This window comes from Nelumbo nucifera, chromosome 1 (assembly GCF_055504915.1).
Source record: "Nelumbo nucifera cultivar China Antique chromosome 1, China Antique-T2T, whole genome shotgun sequence".
Taxonomy (NCBI): Eukaryota; Viridiplantae; Streptophyta; class Magnoliopsida; order Proteales; family Nelumbonaceae; genus Nelumbo; species Nelumbo nucifera.
This window is the reverse complement of record NC_142649.1, coordinates 14261962-14284220: the sequence shown is the minus strand read 5'-3', so window position 1 is coordinate 14284220 and position 22259 is coordinate 14261962. Positions and strand designations below refer to the sequence as shown.

General features: G+C 41.5%; 1 protein-coding gene across 1 annotated transcript; it reads right to left on the bottom strand.

Moving 5' to 3' along the window:
- Positions 1-10484: 10484 nt before the first annotated feature.
- Positions 10485-12772, bottom strand: LOC104588075 (HXXXD-type acyl-transferase family protein). The gene has a single exon (XM_010245890.3). The coding sequence runs from the start codon at positions 12321-12323 to the stop codon at positions 10770-10772; it is 1554 nt and encodes a 517-aa protein (XP_010244192.1). The 5' UTR covers positions 12324-12772; the 3' UTR covers positions 10485-10769.
- Positions 12773-22259: the final 9487 nt, after the last annotated feature.

The following is a 22259-nucleotide window of genomic DNA, read 5'->3' as shown; positions in this document are numbered from 1 at the left end:
GCTTTGGCGCCGAGTTCGACACCCTACATATCGGACATATTGGGGACCTCCTCGAGAAAGATGACCCCCTTGCTTTTGATCAAGGCATTCTTGATGTCCATGATGGACTACCTCTCTTCGGGAGCCCCCTAGGCACTTGGAGCCCTAGGTTGCAAAGGGCACACCTCAGACAAATGGGCCAGCTCGGTCTCCTGTGCAGCCCCTTCCACCTGATCTTCCTCAACCAGGTCGACCACTGGGACCTCCTCTAGTGCAGCTGGTGTAATGAGCTCAGGAATGGATACCCGAGATGCGTCCTTGTGAGACGTCTTCCTCTTCTTTTTCTTCCTCATGTCAGTGTGGAACCCCGAAGTCGCGACACCCGACATGTCATCTGTACAAGAAAACTGAGAATTAGTCAAAATCAATATGAAGCAAAGAAATTGAACACCCGAACCCAAGACGACGACCTACCCGGAGGACTCAGCCCGATCTGAATTAGCTTCTCTTCAACTAAAAAGTCATCCAGCTTTAGCTCACGCTCTTCCAGGTCTCTCATCCTGGCCTACATTTGCTCACTCAACTCTTCCCCGACATCTTTGATTCCCTTTCTATAGTGCATCAGGAAAGGCCACCTAGTAGCTAGGGAGACAAAGAAATATTTTCTTTTCCAAGCCAAGACTTAGAGGGAAACTCATATTCATTTGCCGCTGCCTCGACATTGTCAACCCTTGCTAAATGACACTTAGTCTAATTTACAAGAGAATGAACTACGGAGTACGACTATAAAGGAGAAGAAATTAGCTAAGTATCAAGAAGTAGCTCGGGAACAACACAACAAAGAGTTTGGAACCTTACCACCATGAGGCAGTGCATTGCTTTGGTGTTGAGCTCGACACCCTACATATTGGACATATTGGGGAGCTCCTCGGGAAAGATGACCCCCTTGCTTTTGATCAAGACAGTCCTGATGTCCATGATGGAACACCTCTCTTCGGGAGCCCTCTCAGCTATTGGAGCCCTGGGTTGCAAAGGGCACACCTCGGACAAATGGGCCAACTTGGTCTCCTGTGTAGGCACTTCCGCCCGATCTTCCTCAACAAGGTCGACCACTAGGACCTCCTCTACTACGGCTGGTGCAACGAGCTCAGGAATGGATACCCAAGGTGCATCCTTGTGAGATGTCTTCCTCTTCTTTTTCTTCCTCATGTAAGTGAGGAACCCCGAAGTCGTGACACTCAACATGTCACTTGTACAAGAAAATTGAGAGCTAGTCAAATCAATATGAAGCAAAGAAATTGAACACCCGAACCCAAGATGACGACCTACCTGGAGGACTCAGCCCGACCTGAATTAGCTTCTCTTCGACTAAAAATTCGTCTAGCTTTAGCTCACGCTCTTCCAGGTCTCTCATCTTGGCCTACATTTACTCACACAACTCTTCCCCGACATCTTTGATTCCCTCGCTAATGCATCAGGAAAGGCCACCTAGTAGCTAGGGAGACAAAGAAATATTTGCTTTTCCAGGCCAAGACTTTAGAGGGAAACTCATGTAGAAGTTTATATCCAAGCTGATAAGATAAGTAGTAGCTAAACTTTCCCGAGTTTCTAGTAGGGTTTTGTTTGATTTGGCAAAGGGCAATGAAGGCTTTGATGTCAAGAGAAAGGCCGAGGTGGAAGAAAAGGGAAATCAAAACAACCACGGTATGAATAAAGTTTATATGCAATTGACTAAAAGTAATATCACAAAAGTTCAGGATCTCGGGGATGAAGTGGTGAAGCGGAAAGTAGAGACCGACCTTCAAGGCCTCTTCAAATACTACGACCTCATTCTCCACATTCTCCCAAGGAAACACCACGAATGGAAGGGAATAACCAGAGGGGTCTAGAATTTTGTACCAAGCTGCCAAATCGTAGATATCGTCGGCAATTAGTTGGGGGGGACCAAAGTGGTCTAGCAATCTAAGCCTGGGAGCCCGATGGGATGACGAGGCCCTTTTATGGGAGCCATGTCGATCTTGGATCGAGGTGCCCTCCTCTGCCTGACCGGATTGAACCCTCTCCCCACTAGACTCACTACCCGATATACCAGAAACAAAAGCAAAGAAAAATGAAATGAGCAAGGAAAATGACTTACCAAGAAGAGAGAAAGAATGACAGGATGACACCAAAGACACCGATGAAAGCATGCTCTGCAACCTCTGAATGCACAAGAGCTCAAAATGGAACTGATGAGGGCGGATTTGGCCCTCCAATGACATTATGAAGCCTGGCACTTACAGACAGCCTGGCACTTACAGGTAGTTCGCCACAGACAGCTCACCATCGTGCAGCTTGGCACCTTACAGGCAGCTCGCCACCATGCAGCACTTACAGGCAACCCGCCACAAGCAGCTCACCATCATGTAGCCTGGAAACTTAGATAACTCGGCACTGCACAGGCAGTTCACCACTTACGAGCAGCTCGCCTCCTAGTCAGACCGACCACCTCATGACAACCCCGAGGAGCACACCACCATGCCCCGCATTTTATGGGATTGTGAATTGTAACGGCTGTATTAGCTCACCCACTCCCCGATTTAGGCGAAAATGGGCAACCTTACCGGTTGGTGACTTTATGTCCACCTAACACGAAAGCAGTCCCATCACAGCGAGAATCCAGGAACTGCTCCACCAAACCCACGAGAACTCAGTATATAAAGACCTCACCCCCCAGGGGCAAGAAGGAGGCGAGAAAATGAGGTGGTAACCCCTGCTCTCTAGCTCTCTCATTCTCTAATATCATTCTCAGCTCGCACTTGGGAGTAGCCGAGTTGCGCTACGCTAGGGAGCTCCACTTCAGCCTCCGAGTCATCAGCCACTTGGGAGCAAACGAGGTGACGAGGTACATAGCACAAAAAATTGATTCATCAATTGGCATCATTTGTGGGATAACGCTACAAAAAGCTAAGTTCTCATCCTACCAAAAGCTAAGTTCCCATCCTACAAAAAGCTAAGTCCTCTTCTCCCAGAAAGCAATGCCCTCACTTTTTAGAAACTGAAGCTCTCACTTTATAGTTTCCCTTTTTTTATGAACTCAAAGACTATGCAGGGAGCTAACAGACTAAGCAGCTCTACCAACTTTACTTTCAATTCAGATAAAACATCTCTAGTCCTCTTCGTGAGGTCCCCTCTACAAAGACGAGCTCTTCATGGCTTCCGCGGGAGTTGGCGGCCAACAGACTACATGGGCACCCTTGCTAGTCAAGCCTTCCAAGGCTCCTATGCGAGCTGGCGACCTAAAGTTAGTGGTACTGCCCTCGAAGGTTGAGTTCCCGATAGCTTCTTGTAGAAGTGGGAGATCGGCGTCACGAGGCTGATGCATCGCAGTCATAGCTCTAAGGCGCCCACCCAGCGGCCTGGCCCTGGCGCGACCTGGTGGCCTGGCCCAAGCGCGACCGAGCAGCCTGGCACATGCGCGACCTGGCAACCTGGCGACTTGTAAGACATTCTCGCCAACAAATTCGGCATGCATATCCAAACACTCCCACGATCCTTGGAAGTTGGCCCACGTGCCAAGCGATCTGGAGGGTAGTCTACGTGCATAACGGTTACCTCCTGGAATCTCGAACCACTTAGACGACCTCGCAGAAATCTCGGATATGGTGCTTGAAGCCCACACCAAACAATGCATGTATAAAGGTACCAACCCCCGAAGCAAGTAAGCAAGTTCTAGCTCTCAGACTGTGATTTTTAGCTCGCAGTCTACTATGAGAGTACTGACTTAGCCATTGGAGTGACCTCGCCGGGTTAGCCACCCTGGGTCCTCTGACATTTAGTTCCTTGCAGGTCTCTAAAGAGCAACGAAGCTCATCAATCCAGCTCAGCACCTGGTCATCCTGGCGCCTTACAGGCAGCCCTGCACCTGGCCAGCCCGGCACCTCACAGGTAGCTCGGCACCTAGCCAACCCAGCACCTCACAGGCAACTCGGCCCCTGGTTAGCCCTGCACCTCACAGGCAGCTCGGCACCTGGTCAGCCCAGCACCTCACAGGCAACTCGGCACCTCACAGTTAGCTCGGCACCTGGTCAGCCCAGTACCTCACAGGCAGCTCGACACCTAGGTAGCTCGGCACCTAGGCAGCTCAACACCTTACAGGCAGCTCGGCACCTCACAAACAGAGACCTCGGCACTACATAAGGCCCAGTCGCCTCTTCGGCATGGGCAAAGTTCAGGAGTGAACTGAGTCGCTCCCAAAGCTTAAGGGCTACAATACTGTACAAGACCCAGTCGCCTCGTCGGCATGGGCAAATTCAAGGAGAGTGGACTATAAGTCGTTCCTAGAACCTAAGGGCTAAAGTACCGAAATGGCAGAGACCTCGGCACCTTACGGGAAGCTCGCTTCCAAGCAACTCCCAGAGCCTAAGAAACTGAATCAGCGCTTACGAGCTCGTCAAATTACAGGCCAAAAGGAGAAATCTACTCCCTTCGCTGAGATACTTTCAGCTCGGGAGTGGGGGGCAAATGATGAGGGCGGATTTGGCCCTCCAATGACATTATGATGCCTGGAACTTACAAACAGCGTGGCACTTACAGGCAGCTCGCCACAGACAGCTCACCATCATGCAGCTTGGCACCTTACAAGCAGCTCGCCACCATGCAGCACTTACAGGCAACCCGCCACAAGCAGCTCACCATCATGTAGCCTGGCAACTTAGACAACTCGGCACTGCACAGGCAGATCGCCACAGGCAGCTCACCACCAGGCAGCTTGCGACCTACGGGCAGCTCGCCTCCTAGTCAGACCGACCACCGCATGACAACCCCGAGGAGCTCACCACCATGCCCCACGTTTTATGGGATTGTGACTTGTAACGGTTGTATTAGCTCACCCACTCCCCGATTTAGGCGGAAATGGGCAATCTTAACTGTTGGTGCCTTTATGTTCACCTAACACGAAAGCAAGTCCCATCACAGCGGGAATCCAGGAACTGCTCCACCAAACCCACGAGGACTCCAGTATATAAAGGCCTCACCCCCCAGGGGCAAGAAGGAGGCGAGAAAATGAGGTGGTAACCCCTGCTCTCTAGCTCTCTCATTCTCTAATATCATTCTCAACTCGCTACTAAGTGCTGACTTAGCCATCGGAGTGACCTCATCGGGTATACACCCCCGAGCTCTCTGATTCAATTCTTGCAGATCAACCAGCTCCCACCGCCTACAAAGATGAGCAGATTACCTTCAGCTCGGGAGCAGCCGGGTTGCGCTACGCTAGGGAGCTTCACTTCAGCCTCCGAGTCATCAGCCACTTGGGAGCAGACGAGGTGACGAGGTACTTAGCACAAAAAATTGATTCATCAGGAACGAAGAAAAATGGGTCCCCAAGGGCCATATTTATAGATCGTGTGGCGTCCATGCATACCTGAAACGTAACCTCTACCCATAAAAGTCGAGCCAGTTGGATTATTTCGGTCTGACCCGTTGGTTTGACCTCGATTGGGCCAAATCCATCCAACTCGTCGAAAATTCCTGCCCTGTTGTCACGGGGGTAGAGGTATGAAGCTAGGAGTTGTGAGGCTAGGAGTTGCCCGATGAGATGGCTCCACCAAGGTTAGTAGCACTGGATCATGACCTCAAGTCGCATGGCCGGGGCTCTCTGCTGGCTCTAGCCAGTCCATGGGAGGCGCCACTTACGTGCTAAAGGGGGATGGCCATGATAAGAGGCAACTGGGCGCCGATGAGAGGGACTCCTGTATGCCGATGATGATAGGCAACCGCTTAGGCCGGAACACACCCGTGCGCTATGGGCAACGGGATAGCTCATTCAGTGCCAGTCCATGCATTGTCCCCATGAGCATGTGTGTGCCCATGAGGAACCCTAGTAACCATGCAAGCCATTAACCAGGGCCGCCCCGCAAGGGATGTTGGTCTAGGAGTGCCAAGGTTAGTTACCCAAGGGGGTCGACCACCCCTCCTCAAAGAATACGTTTGCTTTTGGAGGTTTGCCTAAAGATGACATGAGTTTCCCCAATAATCTTACTAGAAAAAATGACAGTGATGTCCCTTAACGTAAGCCCGCCGATTACCTCGGGCTCGAGAGTAGGGGCAATTGATGAGGGATAATTTGGCTCAACTAGTGACATGATGACACATTGAGCGAACCATCGACTTGGTGACATCTCAGCATCGTCGGACACCTCAACAATCCAAGTCACCTTAGGCACCTCGGGTCACTTAGCTAGGACCGGGGTCCGAGCAGCTTGCCACAGTCACTGACCTGCCAAGGTGCCACGTAGCCTCCTTCTAGAAGAGAGCCAGCTCTCTTCGATCTCCTTGGGATCACGTCGCACACCAACAAATCTTATCTCTATCCCACCCGAATTGGACGAACCTGGATAAGCCTTATCAGTTAACATGGAGTCCATCTTCGGGTGCAGAACAGACTCCGGGTTAGACAAGCCAATGATCTAGGATACATTTTGTGAGGTTTACGGTAGCTCGCCAATATAAAAGCATCGCCTCCAGCCTCATAAGGTACACACGATTTAGCTCTCACAATTTGCTATTCTAAGCTATCAGTTCTCTCACAAATCTCCCACACAAACTTAAGCATTGGAGTGCCCATACCGGGTAAAGTACCCCGGGACCTTTAATCTCTCTTTCTTGTAGTTTAACCCGACCAAATAGTAGCCCGACGTCCAAACTACCTTCCAGCAAGGAGCAACCAGATCAAGCTACATCACTTATTTTTCCACCTATTGTGTGGTCCCACCACTTATAAGTAATTATTTGAATACGTACTTATTTTAAGTGGCACCAAACAAGGGCTTTGTTGGAAACTTATCAAAGTTGCTTATACACCACCGAATGCCCATATACACTACCTCCAAAATAGTTCTTTTTCTTTTGTTGTATTTCTAGAACCAACTTGATGATAATCTATATGTAATAATGAGCCAATCCTTTAAAAAATAATATCTTTTAAACAATTTATGTTGCAATGCCAATCCCAAACACACCTATTTGACATGAAATGTTGTCGCCTCTCTAAATGTTTGAGAATGAACTGGCAATGTTATCAAACACAATCTATTATATCAGCCAAAAATTGAGAAAGAAAAGACCAAGTTGCTTATTCAAATTAATCCGGACTTCCACATCCCTAATTTAGTCTAAGAAAGTAAATTGGAGCACAAAATTATTTTTGGATAAATTACTAAAACATCCCTCGAAGCTTATGGTCATTGTTGAAACCTCCCCTAAAGTTTTGTAATTGCAACAACCTCTTCTGAACTTTTTAACATAATTGCAAGTTGATCCCTTTTATTAGAATCCTCTAACAATAGGCATAAAAATATCCAAAATACCCATACAGTTACTTTTGACCAAAAGGTTTATTTTTTAAATTTTCTCTTCATATCTATTACTATTCTAAACCTTTTCAATCTATTTTCTGAAGTTACCCTTTATATCATCTTGAACTGCAGTTTTAAACTCATATATATATATAGATATATTTGTTGTTCATAAACTTTGTGTTGTTTTTTTTCAAAGCCAACCTCATTAGAAATTGTATGGATATTGTGGACATTTTAATGCTTATTGTTAGAGGATTGAAATGGTTTCATCAGTGGTAAAAAACTTAAGGGAAGTTTTTAGGAATTTACCTTTCTTTTTTTGGTAATGGAAGCGCAACACTAACTGAAACTAAAAGATGAGAAACACATGCATACGTAGATCTGGGATTGCAACTATTATCACACGACTGTGTGCAACTCAGTTTCTCGTACAGTTTGATCGGAATCTGGTTAAGACATTGGAAAGCTAGCCAATATTTCTATTTACACCCTTCTGCCTTTTTGCCAGCAGTGGCACATGCGCCTAAAGCCCGGAAACCTGCCTAAAGGGGGGTAGGGATCCTCTCCCAACAGGTTGGAATGCTGTTGGCACCGTGTATTGGTAGCGCGTCCAAATTTGCCTTAATAAGCTGTACTGGGAAAATATCTTGCTTTGCCTATGATGTCGCCTGGCCAGGCTCTCCCAGCACTCCTTGCAATCACATCAGTGCCCCACCACAGGGAGATCACATCTGTGCCCCACAAACATCTAGCAGCATATCTCAATCGTGTATTAGGAATATCTTTCACTGACAACTTCGAGATATGATCCCAATGTACATTGAGATGTGCATGTGGGATCATTTGTGGCGGGGCACCTTCTGTGGGGTGCAGATGTGATCTCCACCATAGGACGTGCCCTATAGTATATCCTAACTGTGTATTAGGAACATCTCCCAATGATAAATATGGGAGATATTTCCAATGCATGTTGGGATGTACATGTGGGGTGCTTGTGAAGCATTGATGATGTGAATTCCATTAACAAGGGCAGAGTTTGGCATCGATGTCGTTTTTTGAGAAAACGGCGCCATGTAGGCACCACATCAGAAAAGGTGGTGCTTCAGAAAATGGCTTCTTATTTGGTACCGTTTTTCCAGAAAAAAAAATGTTACTCTAGACCACGCCTTAAAAATTGGAAATATATGGTCTGAAGAAATGCAAATTCAATATTTTCTCAAAAAAACAGCCTGTTGCTTTCAGCAGTGCAATAATGTGGCATCATCTTGAATATGATGTTGAATAATATAGACCAATGCTGAAAATGGTTCTGCAGCATTGGTACCAAATAAAACCAATGTTACCCAGCAATGATGCCAAACTCTTACAAGAATTCAGCTTCAGTCAGTGCAATTCCCAATCAAACAGCCTTTACAGCCTTGCATTGGAAATACATCGTCGTACTTATGTATTTTATTTCAAGGGGAAATATTATTCAACATCATATTCAAACGGTGCGACTACGAATGCAAAATTGTAAAAGGCTGTTCGAACGGTGCGACTACGAATTTGCACTGAACAAAGCCGAACTCCACTAACAGTGCTGAAGCTGGAGGCATGGCTTTGTGAACTAGCATGCGACATGAAGAGAGCCTGTGGACAGCGTAGGCTAGAATATTTCAATTTTCAGTATAAATTTTGTATTTGACACTGTGTTCAGTTCTGTACCTGCTTCTTTGTTGTATCTGAGTATGAGAGTTGTGAGAAGGAAAATTCAACAGAATTTTCATATTGAAGAACTATTCAGGCCTTTTGCCGTCATCTTCTGACAATCTTTTGCAATCTCTTAAATAACTTAATTTAGTACAAAAGTTCGCAGGGAAGTAACGTTAGGTTAAGTTAGTTTTTAAATAGATTTTCCAGTGTGAGTTTTAATTTCGATAGCTTCTTCAACTTGGCTCTATCAGAGCATCTCAATCATAACACTAAAAGTAGTAGCTTTCTAAGGATTAGTGGTTAGCAAATACCCATTGGCAGTTTTTCTACATCATCGCTTTTTTCCTTTAGTACCATAAAGTAGATTTATATACCAAATTTATTAGTTGCAAACTATATGCAATATATATATACATGAAACTTTTAATAAGACTTAAATTTGCGGGCTGGGCTGATCCCAAGCAATCTTAAAATGCTCATGCTACCCTATAAAAACTCAGCCACGGCCCAGCCCATGATCCATCCCTATATATTATTATATTATCTTTATTTATTGGATATACTTGTCTAATATACACCATTTCTACTAGAGGCTTAATGCACAATAGAAAAATTATACTTAGGGGGCATTTTTTTTTTTTTGAATTTTGAGAGGGAAAAAGTTGGTCAATGGATTTTGATTCCCATTGACCAAGAAACCCATATTCTTTTTTCAGATTTATGTGAGGACTAGGGAAAGTTTATTTTTCCGGGTAAATAACTTTTCCACATAGGGGGAAAGCTTCCAACACTTGAATGGAACAAAAATATCCCTTTTAATAATGGATTTTTATGGCTAAAATAGTCATTCCCTTATTTACCTAGGAAATAAAAGAACATGGGTAAATGCACTTAACACGGGTAAATGGTTCCGAGGAAAAACTTACCCAGGTAATCAAATTCCATTATATTTTCTTTGTTGCAAAATTTCATTTTATAATTTATCTTCATATTTTATGTTAATTCAATACACGAAATTTGAACCTTTAATGAAAATATTATATTAGTAAAATGAATTAAAAATACTTGACCTTATGAACTTTAATGAAAATATGATATATAATTAAATCCACTTTGTCAACATGTGTTTGTGTTAATTTTATATTGATATATGCATATTCATTAGGGTGGATGCAAATCCAATACAACTATAAATGGATATGGTGATTTTTTTAATCTAATTAAATCTAGTATAATTGAATTGAATTTTCAAATTGGAGTTAGATAATTATAAACCATCGACATCCTTATGGCAATATCCATTAAGACATTCATATATTTCTTCTAAACGATGCTCAAAAGCCTCGATCATCAATAGATAAATAAATTATTGAAATTGTAAGTCCAAATTGCACCGAAAAGAAATGAGAAATAAGAAAAGACTTGTATATAAGAATGGCTCATAACCCAATAGCTTATGCTCTTGGATTATAAATGGTATTCATCTTTTAAGGCCCCATTCGCTTTTCAGTAAGTTATTTATTCGGATAAATACATTTACCCGGTAAGTGTTTTCCAGGAAAGATTACCACCAGTTTTGCACTTTGCTTCTTCTAAGTTATAAGTTCTAACCATTAATAGTCGTATTGATTTAGTATACAATAAAGGTTAATGTGTTAACACGTAATGATACAAAGCTAGCCTTAAAGGCTTAAAGTCTTAAACTACCACTCATTCTAAACCAGAGCATCCGGAGGGATTTCATTTTGTGATCATCATTCAGAGCCCAAGGTGAGTTCTGGACATCGGCTGGAAAATTCGCTCAGGATCCGACTCCAAAGCATCAGCCAATTCAGGCCATAGAATTGCAGAGACGACCCATGAGCCATCACCCCTTGCACTAGGCCGTTGGTTCATGTATCCAACTCCAATCTTCTCAACAGTCGTACAGACCGTCCCGAGGACTGGAGGCCCAAACCCAAAGTTCATTTCAGCCACTGGAAACCGACGCCCAGATGACAAAACCAGAGCAGGCCCACCCCGACCCAGCACAATCCTGGATAGCATCAGCCCAGGCCTGTGAGACTCAACCCAATCGATCAAATCCAAGAAGTGAGCTTCATTAGTGGCCTTTGCAATTGCACCATGAACAATCCTAGCAACATCTGAGAGTGACCCCCGCTTCAAATCTTCCACACTTGCCTCTCCAAAGACCACGGACAAGACATTTCCTATGTAGTTAGCCATGGAATAATTTGGGTCGTCCCTGCACATCCTTGTCCTTCCATCCACCAACCAACCCATCTTGCAGTGGGTTTCAGACTCCTCAATCGTCCTCACCATCACCTTCCATATGTAGGCTGAGAAAGCCTCAATCTTTGTTCTCTTCACGCCATCCACACAGGAAAGCCTTTGCAGCCGATCGACACTCGATGCATCTATGTGATAGAGAAGCTTGAGCAAGGTGTGCTTTGTGGGTATGTTGGCTATCTCCTCTATGCTGCAGGAGATGAAAGCATCGTCTAGGGAGGGGTCATAAGTGGGAGGACTACGAGCTACGAGATTCCTCCGGTGATCCGGTATGCAAGAAATCGTCTTTCCTTGAGCTATCTCCGACCATGCCAGAAGAAACCTACCGAAGGAACTTGCGTCACCAAGAGCATGATCAAAGGTGAAGGTAATAGAGATGCCCCCACAAGTGTAATTCGTAACTTGGACATGCAGAGGGTATTCGTGGTTGATGGAGACCAGTTTTCCTTGTAGAAACTGGTCGAGATTGTAATAGTCTAGCTCGTCCAAGGGAATGTTGGCGTGGGCTTCGACGACAAGGGCGCCGTGGTTGTCACAGATGATCTCCGGCTCGCTGGTCTTGGCGTTTGTTACAATTCGGCCTGCAAATGGGTAGTAATGAGTGAGCGTATCGGCAAGGGAGCTCGTGAGGCCATTGAGAACGGAAGCGAAGCTCTCAGCTGGTGGTTTCCTGTAGACGTAGAAGTAAGTGACAGGGAAACGGCCTGAAAGGAGGTCGAGGTTAGAGAGGGTCAGGACATGGGGTGGCGAGGAAGCACTACTGCTGGCCTTGACGACCATATTTTGCGTAAAGATTACACTAAAACCATCATGGATTTGATTCTCAATTGCCATTGAAACCATTGAAGAAATGCTGGGACAATTGCAAAGGCCAGAGCCTAACACTTCTGTTGGATACTCTTCTTGCCTTTTTATTACTGAACTATAAGATGTAATATGCATCTGACGGTCAGGATCTGTAATCAGTATATTTTGGAGAGCATCACTTAGGAGGGGTGGAACCATCAAAACAAATATCACCATAGAAAAACGAAGGGATGCATCAGATAAGTTCACATTGTGAAATACCCTGAAATGACATTCACATTATTCCTACTGCATGCCCTAGTGCTTGTCACTGTAAATAATCCCTAAAGGTAACACCCACCATGGACGGTCCAAAGTCCAAACCCCAATCTCTCTCTCTCTCTCTCTAAAGAAAAGAGAAGAGTATCTTGGGTCTTTCTGAAAGACTTGGATTGAAAGAGAGAAGCAAAGACAATATGATTGGAAATAAGATTCTTGGAAGAATCAATGGCTGTATTGTTGGTAGGCAAGAAACTTTCTGTGGATGGTTGAGCATGGCTGACGCCATGTGCAATGTTGCTATCATCGTTTGAAAGGAATATGGGACTAGTTCTTTTCTCTGACTGCTTTTTCTATTGCTCGTACACTGTTGAGCATCGATGCTTGGCGTGATCATTGCGTCATGCATGCATGGTGAGAGAGGTCAATTTACAGTGCAAAATATCTCCTTCTGGCTTCACTAGTTCTTCTCATACAATGCCCCCCCCCCCCTGAAGAAGTTTCAGATGTTCCTTTCTCCATGTTTCCTCATTTCTCTTTGCTCTTAAGTCCAACAACCAATTGGGGTCTCCTGCACAAGCCCTATTAAGCACATGCTTGAGAATTGAGGGGGGAATTTCCTGCACGCGCGCTTTGGCATGCTCAAATTGATAGTGGGGTAGGTGGTAAATTGAGAGGAGTCCAGAAATTTTGCCAAGCTAATCTAGAAGGTTCTGGATCCTTAATTTCTTCTTTCCCCATGTGTTTTTGAAAGGAAAGAAAGAATTAGAGAGAGTAGTGAAGACTGCAACTTTAGATCTGAAATATTTCCATTATAATTCTGGAATTGGAAGTTAAGTAGATAGCTAGCCCAGGCAAATGACCACAACTAGCTAAATTCTATATTCTCCCTCCTAGCATCATCCACAGCCAAGTTAATTAGTTGCAGTCGACTAAAACAGAAGAGTCTGTACCTGCCACAAATATGATGTGTAACACTGGCTGGGGCTGGTATACCAAATCAGAAGTAAACATGTCAGCTGCTGGTACATCTGGTATGTACTAGCCCCTGTTATATATATATACATCTTTTTTTCTAGCAGCTGATCACTCATCTAAGGCTGAAACAATTGACAGGACCAGCCAGTAAAGAAGCAAAAAAGCAGACAAGGGAATAGAAGCAAAACTCAGCCTAACAGCTAGTGTAGGTTTTCTACCAGGCTTAAGGTAACCCAATTTCAAAACCATACCTACAACTCCTGGTTTTAGTTCAAGTACACTTAGGCTGTGTTTGGTTTGAAGGGAAGGTAGGGAAACATGCATATACAAGGTTTGTTGAGGTTTCCCTACTTTTCCCTTTCTTTTCCTACCTTTTCTTTCAAACCAAACACAGCCATAGTATCCTGAATTTGGTGATGTGGTAGTTGCTTTTATTTTGAAAAATAAAATTACACACACACATAATTGTTGTCTTTGAATTGGAAATTGAAATGGGACCTAAGAGATTAGGGCTACAAATTAATGGTATGCAATTATCTAATCAATTCAAACTCCAATTTGATCCTATTAATAAGGGTGCCACAAATTCAATCCATATATAATTGAATCGTGAATCCAACCTTATCTGATCTTTTTGATATATATATATATAAAGGCTTCAAGTTTTTAGAGGCACTACTCATATAGTCATGGTTTTCAAAACTGGGCCGGACGGGATGGTGGGACCAGAAAAATTGTTTGTTTTACCCCAAAATCACTTTTTGGCCAAAAACCGTTGATTTGGTCAGCAAATCATTGACCCAGGTGATTGAACCATAGAATCGTCAATCCAGACAATGGTTTTTGGATGTTTTTTATTTTTTATTTTTGTTTTTCTGTCAGAGCAGGCCATCCGTTCAGATCGAACAGTTAAGTCGCTCGACCCGGGAACCGGACCCCAAATGGTTCCCAGTTTGGTCAAGTTTTAAAAGCCTTGCTTATAGTCCCTCTTGATGATTGATGCTCTCTTTATTACTATCATCACTTAAAAGCCTTAAATGTGAAAAAAAAAAAAAAAAACTAAAAAAACATAAGCAAATTTTGTAAGGTAATAACCTCGTGGCATCTTACTTCATCATGTTTTGCAAGTTGAATTATCAGGACTACAAAACATCAATCCATATTTTGGTGACTCGCCAACTCGGTAACTAGAAGAACACCTATTTATCGAGTCGGATTTTATCCCAACAGCCATTGTAGTCATACATCCAGGACATTTCGGTTTTGGAATGGGCCCGTCCAGTCCAAAATCAATTTGGACAGATTGGACGGACCAAAAAGACATAATGGATTGGACCAATCCGATCCAAAATATTTATTAGATTGGACTAGACCTGGTCCATCCGTAATAAATTTATATTGGATTTGGTTGGATTAAGCCAATATCCAGATCATTGATATAAGATAAGAATATAGGTGTCAATGGACCAGGTTTGAGTTGAAACCAATCTAAATTAAAATAAATTTGAACAAATTAGACGGTCTGAACATTAAATTGGACTATTCCAAATTATTCATTTGATTGGATTAGACCTGGTCCATTTGTAAAGGACTCACATTGGATTGGATCGGATTGGACCAAATCCAGTCCAATCGACACCCCTACCCACAAGGGGGGCCCCACAACGTCCTACAGCACATCAATCCATATTTTGGTGACTCGCCAACTCGGTAACTAGAAGAACACCTATTTATCGAGTCAGATTTGGTCCTAACAGCCATTGCAATCATACATCCGGGACATTTCCCTTATCCTTCAGAGTTCACATCACCCCCACAAGGGGGGCCCATAACATCCCACAGCACATCCCGTGTATTAAAAGCATCTCCCAATAATAATAAGTATAAAAATGATGAGACATCATCAGAAGATGATCTCAATACACTGCTGGGATGTGGGATGTTGTGGGGCGCTGATGTGAACTCTGTCCTTCATTGTAAGACGTTCAGATGTAAGGATGCAATGGTTGTTGAGACTGGTTGTTAGGACCCTATATTGGGATTAGATCGACACTTCTATTTACCATTGTCAAATGGATAAGATTAGATGATATATATGATTTGACTTATATAACAATGAAAACACCAAAATTATAGTATAGTACGATGTTAGAATCTAATTAATAAATCTAAGTAAGGGATATTTGATAAAAATAAAGTGATTGAATTGAAAATTATAAATAGGGCCTTTTTGCTTTTTATTTTAAGAAATAAATTTTTGACAAGGTTATGAGCTCCAATCCATCAACCAAATATACACTTTTCATGCTAAAATCAAATAATATTCCTAAGGCTGCGTTTGGAAATGATGCAAATGGAGTATAAATCTCGGTTTAGGGTAAATTTGCACTCTGGTTCATTTTTTCTTGTGTTTGGCAACATTATATTTATGCATTTACAAATGACAGACTAATGCATAATTACATTGATAATAAGATGTAAAAGTACATCAATAAAAAAGAAGTAAACTTGCATTCAAGTGGGCCTTTTGATAGAAAAAAAAAAGCATAAACTTCATTAGAATTCATATTTGCATCCATTACAGCTAAAAGTCTATTAGGTAAGAAGATAAATTTGCCAGTGCAAAACTAACCCAATTTTACAATTTATATGAACCATTTTACACTCTACATATTTGCATTCACACTTATTTATATCATTTCCAAACGCAACCTAAAGTGCCATTACTTTGTCCACATACACATTAATGATAAAGTCATATAATACTTACCATGATTTTGGCCATCTACATATATAATAATGCTAAAATCAGTTAACTCCTAAGAAGTAACAACATTTTAGTGATTTAAAGAAATTGGGTCTTAATTTTTATTGGAACCCAACCATTTATTAGGGAGTATTTACTGGGAGTGATGTTTCGGGATGTGGGTTTGGGTGAGATCCGGGTTACAAGCTCAGGTCATGTGTTTAATTGTTGGTGTTGAAGCAAGAGGGATGAGTGGAATTTTTGGGCCCGTGACCCCGTGTCACAAGTTAAACAAGAAATACCATTTAAAATCCATGTGATATGGGCTCAAAGAAAATCAGGACTCATCGATGCATTTCTTTACAATCTAAAGGTGATGGGACGGTTAGTGGGCACGATGGGATTTCTATAAGTAAATACATTGGAAACATTACTCATGAATTAAACATAAATGTATGAGATATTGATTTTCTTAATGAGCGGCTGAATACTATGTGAACAGAATTTTTGCTTTCAAGAGACGCCAGCTCCTTATAAGCAGTCTTTTGTAAAGTATGTGGTGATCTCAATTGAGATTTGAGAAGAAAAAAGATGGTGGTGCAGTTAGGCCCTTTTCGGCAACGTTCTGTGAGAGTGTTTCTTTCATTTTTGTCACTCTGGCAAAACAAAAACATGTTTGGTTAAAAAAAAAATTGCAAGAAATAAGCCATTCTCGAATGAGAACAGCAGCCAAAAAATGTATTCTTTGAGAGTGATAAATCAACACTCCCAAAGAACACATCCTCATGGAATATGCCGTTCCCACAATGTCCTATATGTTTTATGAACACATGCACGGTGTTCCCACATGAGAAAGAGGACAATGTTGTCATTTCACATGGAACTTATAATCTCCAGCTCCAAGCCCTAATCGCAAACTTCATTTGGTCGAACTTCTATCACTACAAACCTAGGGAGTTGTGAGTTGAAGATGCGCAAGTGGACGGTTGTCTCCGACGATTCTAATCTCTGGCGACTCTTTTTCGATGGGAATCACGTACTCAGGTAAGGTACGACTGTTGCTTCCATTTCTAGCGAGAAAAACTGTTTCCTGTTATGGTTTGGCGATTTGTCAATAATATTTCCGAACCATGTTCATTTCTCTGTAAAATGGAATGGAATCAGATTTTACAACAACTTTGTAATTTCTCTTGTCTAATTTTTAGAAGAACCATGGTTGTGGCTGGTTTGGCGATTTGTTAGTATTTCTAAATCAAGTTTTGTTTTGATCCTCAAGTTATCAAGGATTAGGTAGGGACAACATGAAGACATCGTTATGACATGACACTTGTTTAATTTTAGACTTAATGGGGATGGATTTGCAAAACTAATGTTAAGAAAAAGCTTTTGTATTCAAACACTATTTCTATTTCTGTAGAACAAAAATCCATTTCCGAAGAACAATTTGCCAAACGTCTATGTTATTCCTAGAGAGAAAGAATAAAATTTTTGTTCTAGCATAGGAATTTCTAAAAGAACAGAAATAAGTGTGAACGTTGCCAAATAGAGCCTAAATGTCCTATTCAGATTGTTGGCTTTGACCTAATAAGTATGGCGATTGTAGTGAAAGGTGAAAGTTGTTGTTTACGTTGAACTAGTAGAGGGGGCCCTGCATTGTAGAGGCTCGCTCATAAACTACCAGGCTCGAGCTCGATTTGAATTAGAGACTTGAGCTCGAGCTCGGCTTGAGTCAAAAGCTCAGCTACCTTTGATTATAGGTCTCTCAAGTAGCCGAGGTGTCGAGCCGAGGTCTCCCTCAACTGCCGAGGTGCCAAACTGAGGTCTCCCTCAGCTGCTAAAGTGTCGAGTTAAGGTTTTCCTAACAGGCGAGGTGTCGAGCTAATGTCTCCCTTCCTTTCCCTACCTTTTCCTTCAAACCAAACATAGCAATAGTTTTAGTGGGCCTAAGTTGGTTTTGGCCCAATTTGTTTCTAAAATATCAACAAAATTTAGTACATCTAGGACCCCCTTGGGGTAATCAATTTGATAAAAACAGCCATAGGATAAATTTTTAGCCCTTTGGGTTATCACATAGGTTGGAGTGTTAAACTTCCTGTTTACATAACAACAAGAGATGGAACTAAAAGGTTGAATAAGTTCTTTGGTCTTAGACAAAAGCCAAAGGCAAGACCAAGGAAGAAAAGCCATTGATTGCAGCACTTGAACCACGTTGACTAAGTCTAAACACACAAAAAAAATATGTCCAAGAGAGAATTAAGAAGCATACTAGACTCCCTATAAAATGTCATTCAATTCTGCCTCCTCCATTGACCCTAGGTTCTTTGAAATCCCCCTTACAATGCCAATGCAAAATAGAGATTTAGTTAAACATATAGGACCAAAAGAGCCCAAAATTGAGGATATAGTGCCTCTATCTGCAAAAATAATTAAGTCAATATTTGAATCCACCCTCAAAGGAAACTTGTAGCCACTAAATGCATAATAGGAGGGGGATTAAGTGATTGAAAAATGGTGTTGATTTTTGCAATGATTGTATGTACTGAAATCTATTTATCTCTGATAGTTATAATTATATAACCCTAGCAAGTGCACTATTTATCAAGTAGTATAAAAATATCGTTCCCACGAGAATTTAACAAAATAAGTACTAAAACTATAGTTTTCCTTAATTATTTGGACAACTGAATTTTGGATCTAGCAATTTTAACTACTAAAAATTAAAGATAAAAGAAATAAAAACAAAGGCAACCAATGACTGAACTTCCAATGATCTAATTGAAAGCGCCAGGACTATTGGTCCACCTAACCATTCCAATGAACATCAATTTATTGCATTAACCAGGATAATTTATTATTTTCATAACCTGAAGTTTTTCCTAATTTGTTTAATATTCCCTTCCAGGATATATCAAACCTACTTTTATCAAATAACCCTTTGATTCCTCTATTAGAGTTCTCGAGATAGATAGTGCACTAAGTTCTATGAAAAACCTGTATCATCAGATGAATCGTGCATATATTTTCCTATAAACCATTCGATTCACACTATGAATTATTTAGTCTATTATATGAATTCCCCTTCCGATTCATTCACATAAACCAAATCAACTAAGAGGCGGCCAAGTTTCTAATTGCATTGCGCATAATAACTCATAGACAATATGGAAATAAAAACAACTTGGTTAAATTAAATAAAAATCAGTCCATGATCATGGTTAGGCTTTCCATAACCCTAGTTACAAATAACTAGTTCATGATAAAGGAAATTAAACAAACAAGGTACAAGAAAGAACTCATGATATCGCCCTTGAGGTTGAGATCGGTGAGCTTCTCTTCTCCCTGTCGCCATCCAGCTCCTTGTTTGTCTCATTCTCCTTTTCCGCCGCCATCTTCTGTGTGTCTTTCTTTTGGAACCCTTCTCTTTATATAATACTGGAAAGATAAGGGTTCCCTATAGATTATCTCCTATAGGATAGGATTTGAATTCTCCTAAACAACTTCATCTTCTTAGCACAAAAATAGGAATCCAGATATGGATGAAATCTGCCATCTTATCCTTCCAAAATAAAAGGAAATTCTTGGGGTGAATCCGCCTGGCAATTCACTCCTTTCTTTGTTCGCCGCCTCCTTCCTCTCTTCACTTCAACTTGCGCCATAGATGGAGATTTCCACCAATTGGTATTCAATTTCTGTTAAAATAAAAGGGAATTATCTACAATTAATATATACACTTTGCACTCTATCAAATTCCCCCATACTTAAACATGATGCTTGTCCTCAAGCATACCTTAATCCAAACTTAATAATTTTTCCATTTTCCACTTCTTTCTCCTTTTCAATTCATCAGAGAACAATCTCAAATCACCATTCCTCATGAACCCAAGTCAAATCAACAATCAAGGAAAATAAGCAATTCACAAAATGAACTTTTTAGGACTAAAATAAGCACTCATTGTCTTAACAATCTCTCTTAAAATCAAAATGCAACAAGATTCAAATACCCTCTCATGGTTTTCACTCTATGCACTCAAGGTGTTTAAGGTATCTTTAACCCCTCAAGTCAAAACAAGGAATGTTATTACCATAAGCTTGCTTATATATCACATCTCCACCACTAAGCATGAGTTCAATGTATTAAAAATCAAGGTGAAATGGGGTTCGGGGTTCTAGGGGTGAGTGCATTTTATGCTCCATCTCACCCTTTTCTTTTGCTTTTAGTGTGAATGCATTTTATGCTCCAGTTCACCCAGTTTTTTTTCTTTATTTTTTTTTTGAAAATAAAAACAACTTGCACTATCTTTCTTCAAGAGCACTACAACTTTCATTCCAATCCATGAACTCATTAATGTGGTCTCAACATGCATAACAAAGCAAGTTCTAGAATAATCAAAACCATGTTTGACAATCACTCAATCGAAAAATTGGCTCAAAAGCTCACATAAGGGTTAAATTTGTATTGAATCTTGCCCATTTTTTTTTAATTTGACCATTCAAAATAATGAGGTACCTATCGTAGAAAAAAAAAATCAATTATTCATGCTTGCATCCTATCCTATCTATTCAACCTAAGCACATAATTCATGAAAATTTGAAGTGATGATATTAAAGCATGCTAGAATTAACACAAAAATTATAAAGTTCCCTCCCCCACACTTAATGTATACATTGTCCCCAATGTATCAAGCTCACCCATAACTTTGAGTAAAATAGGAAAATTTAAGGGGACTTCCTTGAACGACGAAGTGGGGAGGAATGTTGAAATCCTATAGATGCGAAATAGGCTACCAAGTTTTTCTCCGTAATCAGCTTGTGGAGGCGCATTCGATGTGGAAGGGATATCTCGATCTTCCTTCATACCTAACTCATCTTCAGTGCCCTTATCTAGTTTGTGTTGGAAAATAGAATATATCACTTTTTGTAAACCACGACCATGTTGCTATAAAAAATGTTCAAAAATCACAGCTATAAATAAAAATAACCGAACAAAAATAATTGAACTCGATGGGTTGCCTCCCACAAGCGCTCCTTTTAAGTCGTGAGCTTAGCTTGACTTTGCTCTTTCTTTCATGGTTGTTGCAAGGAAAGAGTGGAGCTATAATGAATAGGTTGCTCCCCTTCGATGTAATGCTTCAAACGCTGCCCATTCACTTTGAATGTGTCTCCTTTACCATTGTGTAATTCCAGCGCTCCAAGAGGGAATACCTTAGCCACTACAAATGGTCCACTCCACCTGGTCTTCAACTTTCCAGGAAATAGCTTGAGACGAGAATTAAAGAGAACTTTGTCTCCCTCCATAAATTCCTTCCTTGCAATACGGGAGTCATGCCATGCTTTGGTTCTTTCTTTATAAGTCTGGGCATTCTCATATGCTTGATTCCTCCATTCTTCTATTTCGTTGAGCTGAAGTTTTCTTTTATCGCCTGCATCACTCAAATCAAAATTCAAAAATTTGATAGCCCAGTAAACTTTATGTTCCAACTCAACGGGTAGATGGCAAGCCTTACCAAAAATTAATTCATATGGAGACATACCTATTGGGGTTTTGAATGCAGTACGGTAAGCCCAAAGTGCATCATCTAATTTTAATGACCAATCTCTTCTAGATGTGCTAACTGTCTTTTCTAAAATCTGTTTTAATTCTCTATTAGAGACCTCCACTTAGCCGCTAGTTTGAGGGTGGTAAGGGGTTGCAATTCTATGGGTAACACCATATTTGTTCAACAAATGCTCGAATTGTTTATTACAAAAATGCTTCCCCCCATCACTTATGACAGCTCTAGGTGTCCCAAAACGAGTGAATATAAACTTTTTCATAAATTTAATAACAACCCGAGCATCATTAGTTGGATATGCACATGCTTCCACCCATTTACTCATATAGTCCACAGCCACAAGTATGTATGAATTATTAACAGACTTAGGAAAATGCCCCATGAAATTGATGCCCCAAACATCAAAAATTTCACAAACAAGAATATTGTTCAAGGGCATCTCATTTCAACGGGAGATATTACATGTCCTTTGACAATGATCACAAGCACTTACATAAGAATAAACATCCTTGAAGAGCGAAGGCCAGTAAAAACCGCTCTGAAGAATTTTTGAAGCAGTTCTTGATGCTCCATGGTGACCTCCTGCTTCCTTGTCATGGCAAAAACTTATAACACTTT

What these genes read in the sequence shown, in the direction of transcription:
- LOC104588075 (XM_010245890.3), bottom strand. Translation starts at nt 12,323, where the DNA reads ATGGTGATATTTGTTTTGATGGTTCCACCCCTCCTAAGTGATGCTCTC.